At 39.4% G+C, this 8,370-nt stretch overlaps 1 protein-coding gene across 3 annotated transcripts in view; it reads right to left on the bottom strand.

Moving 5' to 3' along the window:
• Positions 1-6,160: 6,160 nt before the first annotated feature.
• The window catches only part of LOC101848797, a 52,496-nt gene continuing 50,286 nt past the window's right edge, over positions 6,161-8,370 (bottom strand). The window contains exons 25-27 of one of the 3 annotated variants that reach the window (XM_035972859.1): positions 8,306-8,336; positions 7,825-7,937; positions 6,161-7,100 (exon numbers count right to left, since the gene is read on the bottom strand). In XM_035972859.1, the coding sequence (XP_035828752.1) occupies positions 6,759-7,100; positions 7,825-7,937; positions 8,306-8,336 (486 nt within the window). In that variant the 3' untranslated portion in view covers positions 6,161-6,758. Of the gene's footprint in view, positions 7,101-7,824; positions 7,938-8,304; positions 8,337-8,370 lie in introns of those variants that run through there. The other 2 variants (XR_004859247.1, XR_004859250.1) reach the window with 2 other exon arrangements.

Below are 8,370 nucleotides of genomic sequence, written 5' to 3'. Positions count from 1 at the left end.
TATGTTTTTATATATATATGTATACAATGAATATATAATATATGTATACAATGTATATATATATGTATATATATAATCCAACTGGAGAACCCGAGACAGCCTCAGGCCAGGCAGCAAAGGGGTTAACTTCAACATTAAATGATGGCAGCCGGTATTTTCAGGACATGTCGTGGGATAAAAAAAATATAATATGTGCCTTTTCACGACCTGTAGTGGAAAAAAAATCTACGCGCTTTTTCACGACTTGTTTTTCTCTTTGGACCAATCAGTAAAGTAAACAGCTGGTTCATGCCAAAGGGTATAGACTCTCTGCCCTCTGCTGGCCTTGCTTCGACTGCCCCTCTCTCTCTCTCTCTCCCTCTCTCCCCCTCTCTCTCTCTCTCTCTCTCTCAAAAAGTCTTTTTAAAACTCATGTTACCGCGTAGATGATGAAGCGGCAAGTACAGAATTTCGGGATGTAGGCGAGAGTGTTTCGCAAGGGAAAGTTGGAAACACTCTCGCCGGCACCCATAGCAAATCCGGTAGTTTTGACATTCTAATCGGAATGGCGTTAGCAGAACAGGTCCAAAAACGCCAGCTGGATCTAGATCTACCGAAAAAAAAGTGTATTTTAGTTAGATCTAATAGGCCCAGACATCTGCGGTTAGAGCCGGTATGTCTTCGACATGTGAAAACACGCATAGCCTTTGTTTTCTACGACAGATCGTGAAGAGGCGCCTAGATTTTTTTCCCACAACATGTCGTGAAAATGGCTGAGGATTGGGGGGTGGGGGGGCTACACCTGAAGGCTATCTCGCTTAATACAGGACCGAATTTTACCAAATTTCACTCATATAACAAGCATAGTAAGGAGTCTTAAAAACCGCAATCAAATTTGAGAAAAAAAAGTTTCGTTTCCATGGATACGGCGGCCAAATTGGATTTTGTTGACATGTCTTACGTGTACTTACTGCTCATGGAAATTGATTGGTTGTTTGTTTTTTTGCATGCGTGTTAACAAACAATAGATCTAAAAATTTGTCTGTTGTTTTTTACCTAAACGAATTTTAAAAATTTGAATGAATTTTTTTCTGAGGTACCATTCAAGTTTGCAAAAAATCTGTGAAAATTCACACTCAAGACACCAGTAACAAAAAACTATTCCAAATATCAAAAATTCAACAAACAAAATTTTAGTATTACGTCTTCTCTTCATTGTGTTAAAATTTCATGAATATTGGATGAAAAATGGTGGAGTTATTCAAAAAAGTATAGAGGAAAGTCGCGTTTTGAGAAAACGGCCGGTAAAGAAAAATAAAACATTGACTTTATAAGGAAATGGTGGTGATAAACATGCCCGGTATGGGAAAAAATACGGTTTTTGGGGGTTCTTATGCTATGAAATAGTTGTAGGCTGAGGAAGCTAAAAATGCCTGCAACTCAAATTCCATAATTTTGAGCCGAAAAGGGGCTTTGGGGGTGTAGCCCCCTCCTAAGGATAGACCTAAATCTTTTCAGAGCATCCCTTCAACACAGAAAATGCAAGCGCAAGACCTTGACAAAAAGACAATATAATTTTAAAGCAAACACGTTTATTGAACTGTTATTCGAACTAAAAAAACAGCAACCCTAAGACAATGACAAGATTAGCAACTGGAAAGAAATTTAAATTCTATGAAAATTAGAGGGACTTTAAGTCAACAACTGGGTAATAAACAAAGTCATAAAAATGTTACATCATGCTTGCTTCTTGTACATTTATATGACATGTATTACTTTGATGTGAATATCAACCAATCTTAAAGAGACAAATTAAGTAAAAGATTGAAATGTAAACTTTGAAACTGAAAGCTTAACCATACAAGAGAAGTAAAAGTTCTGATCTACCCAATTTTTTCTTTCTCAATCTCAGTCTCATGCATTGTGATAAACTTTGGCCCTCTTGTGGCAAGGCATGAACATGACCATTAAACACCAGTCTGTTTGAACTTTTAATGATACCTTTTTAAACAAAAGTGCCCATAAAGACAGTTTAAGTGTGCAGGCAGAATCAAATACATGTAACGTAGTCCAGGATACATCTAATTCTCCCCAACCAAACAAGCAAATAGTATAGTTACAAACCATGAGGTGACAACATAATGAGTACCCCCAATTGTTCAAATTCCTTTTAAATGACACAGGTTTTTCAGTTAAAGTACAAACTTTGGTCTCCTTGATGCCCAAGCTGAGAAAGGGAGCCACACCCAAATACCTTTTGTGTTCGTAATATAATATAAGGATCACTTTCAACTGAATACAAGACTTGGACATCAAATTGCATAATGGTGTTTGTCAGTCTTGCATCCAGCCATCTATTCTGGACATTTATACATTTCAAACTGTATGTCATTTTCCAAACAAGAATGTGTTTATACTTCACTCACAAAGTGTGGATATATATATATGTCCATGATTTTTTGCCCCCATTGACACAAAATTTAGATCATTAGGGAGGCCGGCTTCCGGCCACGTAAGAGCCAACCGGGCAAAGAAGTTTCAACACCCCTGCAGAAAGATCGAGATACTCAATAAAAATGTATCCTCATTTGGGAATCAACTCTGGTCTCCTGAATGCAATGTTGAAGTGCCTAACTGCTACACCATAGACACTGGTGTGTAGCTATTGAAATCTCCTTTGAATTGTGAAGAGTGATGTTTGAATTTGAGGCAAAAGAATATCAGTTAATATCACTATCTCCACAGAAAGAACATATTTAATATACTGCACAGAATAACAAATAACAAAAAATTGTAACATATCTAATCTTAAAAAGACACTAAAATAACAAAAATCAATGCCTATGGGATAAATTCTATCCTGGCAAAGAACAGGGCCCACCCTTCAAATCTGAAACTGCAAATGTAGCAGACAGTGGCAGCGATACTACTGTTCAAGAGATAATAACAAAAATATAACATACAATCACTAGAAGCTCAGGAAAAACTGCAGATTAAAAATAAGAGAAGAATTTCTTTCTCAATTTGTAAAATTCAAGTGTTGTTGTTGTTGTTGTTGTTGTTGTTGTTATCGATCCAGCAACAGCTGGGCTCTCGCCCTTCTGTCCAATGCCATGTAGCTCGGAAAAGGTGGCCTGCTCAATCTGGCAACATCTGCACACCCTCTGTAAACGCTCTGAATGTTCCATCCACTTACAGTGGATTCCAGGCCACGCCAGACTGGCTGGGAACGAGGAAGTTGACAGCATCGCCAAAGAAGCAACAGCGCTTACCCAGATTGACACGCCAATCGATTTCTCGACAGCTAAAGCCATCATCCACCGATCGACCCGCGCAAAGTGGAAAAGAGAGGCGAAACCCAAACTGCCGTTTGCCCAGCCGCCGTCATTCCAGCTTGAGGCCTCGCTCAGACGACAGGACCGCCGGCTTCTCTCCCAAATGAGAACTGGTGGAAAATCGCCCAAGCTGAGATCATATCTCCACAAAATTGCGCCAGCAGACAACCCAGATCCGTCCTGTCGAGCCTGCAAGGAGGAGGACGAAACTATGGACCATGTGTTCCTGAGGTGTCCCGCCAGCTATCGTACTAGAACCCGTCTGCTGGGACATTTCAGTAACCCACTTTCAGCACTTTTTAAGGACCCCCGGGCGAGTGTTGAGTTCCTGCGTGCTGTCGGCATTGCTGACCGTTTATGAAGCCACAGCGCCAGAAGAGAGAGAGAGAGAGAGAGAATGCCATGTAGTGATAAGTGCAGGTCTGCTGCAGTTGCTGTAATGTTCCATAGAGTGTGTTGTCAATGTTAGGTCTCACAGTATAACACGGATAGTTCAAATTCGTTGGGACCGGCCTCGATAATTCAAGGGACCTGTAGTTCGAGGGATACCTGAACAGTGTTATGGCATCAGAAATTCAAGGGAAGCAACAAAGATTGGGTCGGAACAGAGATTTTTCTTCTTTCTGCAATTGTCTTAGATCAGATGGGTTAGATCTTTGCCTACTGACTTAAACTTGACAGATTGAGAATGAGAAACACGATGAGCGACGCTTTCGAGTTCGATCGGTTATGAACCTATCGGTACCGAGACAGTTTAATTGTGCGGGTCAGTGCAAGCGGTCTTTAGCATCAATCGAAAGGTGCCTTTTCAAATTTTTCCAAAACAAACAAATAGACAAGATAAGCATATCGCAACAGTAATCAACGCGATGACGAAACAATGCAGCCCTACCCCGCCTCTCTCACCAAGCATGCAGTCTTTTGTGAAGAGGGGTGGGGCGGAAGATTTTTGTAATGCACAACCCCTCCTCTCGCCTGCTCCACACAAGCCTAGCTAGGCCTAGGACCTAGGCACGAGCAGAGCAGAGCGCTAAAATTAGCACAGCTATATAGCTGCTTCTGAGGAGGGGGGGGGGGAGGTGGTATTTCAACCACCTTGCCTTGTTCGGTTATTATTATTATTATATTATTGTTTTGTTTCAAGTGCACCTCCAAAGATATTGACTTTGGACCTCTACCGAGGTGTAATTAGTTAGACTATTCCGTGTTTGCATTCGAGCTTCACGTAATTTTTTTTATACAAAGACAAAGAAGAAAAAAACCGGGACCGCAGGCACAGTTCGACAGATGCGTGATTTTGAGTAATCTGTGTTTGACCTATCTGGGTTATACTGTAATATTTTTTAAAACATTTTAAACACATCTGCCTACTGCTTTTGTCTTTTATTTCCTTAAAAGTCAAAAGGTCTATTTTTTAACAGCACTATACACAGAAATGGCAATGAAATCAACAAATCAGTGAAATGTCCAACTCTAAAGTAAACTTACAACATCAATGATTCTGCTAAAAAAAAATTTAAACATACTAAGATATATATAAAACCTGCCATAACGGAAACCATCCAAATTAAATTCTTTTACAAAAGACAGAAACCTTCACAACCTGGAACTGGACAGAGAAATTCCTTCCCTTCAAAGAGTCTCGACCTGTCAAAGACTAAAAATGCTTTGCTTGTCCTGCCCTAATTCGAAACAAAACCCCCAAGTTTGGTGTTACTAGCTTTAACTCTAGCCTTTACACCACACAACCAGGCAATGAAAGGGGAAGGACATGTGGTTTGGGGGTAACTGTTACCCCGTCTATATGAGCCCTGGGCAGTGCAGGTGGTCAGCATGGTGAGGGTGTGAACTTTCACTGCTGCTCATCTTCCAAGTGCCAGCACCGGAAATTTTCTTGTTAGTCAGAGGCGTAAAATCTGGCCACAGCCTGCTGCCAAATCGTTGTTATGCAGGGTTTTTTCGTTAAATGTGCTTATTACAGACCTGCCACTCTATGAAATATAAAAATCAGGATCATAGGAGGGAAAAAATCGTGATTTGATGAAAAAATTCGAGATCAACGACAAACCACCAAAGTCACTAAAAAACTGACTTTAAAACTTTCCTGGGGTGTCCATAAATACATCCAGGTAAACCTGTATGCCCTCTGTGTGTGTGTGTGGTTTTTTTTACCATTACCTTTTTAAATCCTGAAGTATCATGTCAAGCACTCCTAGTCCAAGTGTCTAAACTCCCCCCTCCCCCCAATAATTCAGGAAAGACGCTTCTACCAGTGTGCATGAACTTTAGTTGACCCTGTCAACGGATGGTCCCCGACACATGCAAAACTTGCACGCCAAAGTCATGTCACGTGATGCAAACATGCAATTGAAATACTTTTACAGACAGGTCTTGATGACGGGCCCGACTAACCAGAACTCTAATAAAATTTGTTTTGAATGTAACAGCAGAATTCCAAATAATATTGATCACTTATGTAGATTCGCAATTGAAACAGTTATCAGGCCACCATCGGAAAATTCTGAGTGGAAACAAAAGCGAAAGTAAATCTAGAGAATGTCCCAAGTCGAGAAACCAAATCGATACTACTTTCATTATAGTTGAAATAACACTTGCGAGCAAAGTTCCAACACAACTTGGGGCGAGTTAACTACTAAATCCCAAATCCATATTTTGCAAAATAGTGCTCCGTGTTTCAGCTGACAAATAGTTCAACGGGTGCTTCTCGCGGAAGAAAAGAAAGCCGAGTTAATTTTTTGAAAAATGCGGCGCAATTAAGGAACCCAAAAAATCGGGATACACGCGATCGAAATGGGGAAAATCGGGATGCTTGAGATTAAGGGGGGGGGGGGGGGGGGTATTCCAGTTAAAATGAGATGAGTGGCAGGTCTGTTATTACATAACTTATATAGGGTGGAAACACAAGTTCAATAGTTTCTGTTTACAACTTGTCAAACAGTGGTTCTAATGAAATACAAGCAGTGGTGACAGTGGATTAGTAAGACTGATGCGTGCCATTATCAGAGTGGTTAGAACAACGCTTGGGAAGTGTGAAGTTTTTACTTATTGACTGCTTACTGAATGGACAGGAGACCCTTTTTACAGCTAGCCCTCTGAACCCCTTTCTCCTAAATTCCCCTGACCAAGGTGGAAAACGTCTAAGGTAGAATAGTTTTCTGTCTCCAGTGCAATTCTGTCTTGGACAGGTTCAATAGCACACTTGTAAATCAGAAAATGATAACCATACTCTAAATTGCCCTAAATCTTGTATAGGGTGAAAATAAAATTACATCCAAAAAAACAAATCTTATTTCATAATCTCACTTTAACTTTTTATGGGCAATTAGGGCACAAAACAAGCTTGTGATCAGAAGCATCACCAACTCATGGAACACAGAGAGTATAGTATTGTAACCACTATAAACTATTTTTAAAAGCAACATTTTAAAAAGAATCTAGAAAGAGATCAAACATGCAATAAATTAAGCACTTGATTGGTTCTAACACAAAACCATAACAAACAAGTGCTATGAAAGACCTAGTTACCCAAGTATGCATGGCTTCAGGCCCATTTTGAGAAGCTTTGATAATTGCAAAGAGAGAGGCTATTATTGATACAAAGACAACAAAAACACAAATCAATATTCCCACTAGAGATCCAAAGGGCACATTCATTTTGCCAGTCGAGTAAAACTCCACATTGAAAAGTTCTTCTGATAGGAAGTCACGCTGAAAGTCAGTGTCAATCACAAAAGCATCAGCCATACTCTGAGAAGCAACAGCAATCTGGGAAGGAAAGGAAATTATCTTTTTGTAGTGTTGATGTTGATATGGTCTCAGGAACAAGAACATTTAAGAACTACACGCATATGTTGGGTAAAATAAATTTTGATTTCTTAAAGACATTTCAGCCAAACTTTACTTCTACAACTATGTTTCACTTAAGGGCTTTTAAAAGAACCTCAGTGCTATTTCATGTGAAACCATTCACAAAATGGGGTATGGTTAATAGTAAAAGTAAAGGTTTCATTAAAAAAGTGTAAGTTTTAAACATATCTGACCTGGGATCATACCATCATACATAATAAGAACAAATCAGTCGGGTGTAATAAATTTTAGGTTAACTATTCCACAGCTGTTCAGTTTCACACTCTGATCACCATATTGTTTAATGTCCCTTTTGACACGTGTTGACTTCGGCAGAAGTCATTGAAATGGAAAATGAAAAAAATCAACAACAAAAAAGACAATGTTTGACACAGAAATGATTCTTTTAGTGAGAGTGACGGAACAATGTGGCTTTCAGCTGGATGAAATAATGACAAAGAGAGAAACAAGAAAGGACAAAGGAACTGTTGTAAAGTTTGTAAAGTGCTATTTAACTTGATGGAGTTATTTTTCTGTGTATCACACCCATCAGTGTGTTGCTAGTAAATCCACTCAAAAACACAAATCAATAAAGCAGACATATCAAAAGATTAATCAACACTGATCATGCATGTTGGCCTACTTGGTCTGTGAGTCTGGCTTGAACCTTAGCCAAATGAGACTGCAACTGTTTGGTGTTCTCCATGGCCTTGGTCCGAAGAAATGTTTCTGCTTCTTCATGAGACTTTAAGAACCCTGAAGAAAAATGTAGTGAAGCTTATGCTATAGTTACACAAATGACAAGACATTGATTTAACCTTTCACTCTTCAGACACTATTCTTGGATTTGATCTGTCATCCATAGCATTTTAGTCAATAATGAGCAGCTTAAACAAATTGCATTATAGCACTGGGTTTATGAGTAGGAGTGCTCATTCATACGAAACTCCTGATGCAATCCTCAGCTTGAAAGGCCTATAAATTACCACTGCTGTCGCTCTCATCATGAGCTAATTCCTAGCTGCCATCGGAGATATTCTTGATATTAGATACTCTAAAGACACTCCAACCTTACCCAGTAAGTATAAGAAATTGATTTCATTTAATGCCAACAGCATACTTACCAGAAACAAGGGCTTCTTTAACTGGGTCACCCTGAAAAGTAAAACACAGTGTAGAAATGTTACAT

Source organism: Aplysia californica, unplaced genomic scaffold (assembly GCF_000002075.1).
Source record: "Aplysia californica isolate F4 #8 unplaced genomic scaffold, AplCal3.0 scaffold00025, whole genome shotgun sequence".
Classification (NCBI taxonomy): domain Eukaryota; kingdom Metazoa; phylum Mollusca; class Gastropoda; order Aplysiida; family Aplysiidae; genus Aplysia; species Aplysia californica.
The sequence above is the reverse complement of the archived record's forward strand: the minus strand, read 5'-3'. Positions and strand labels throughout refer to the sequence as shown.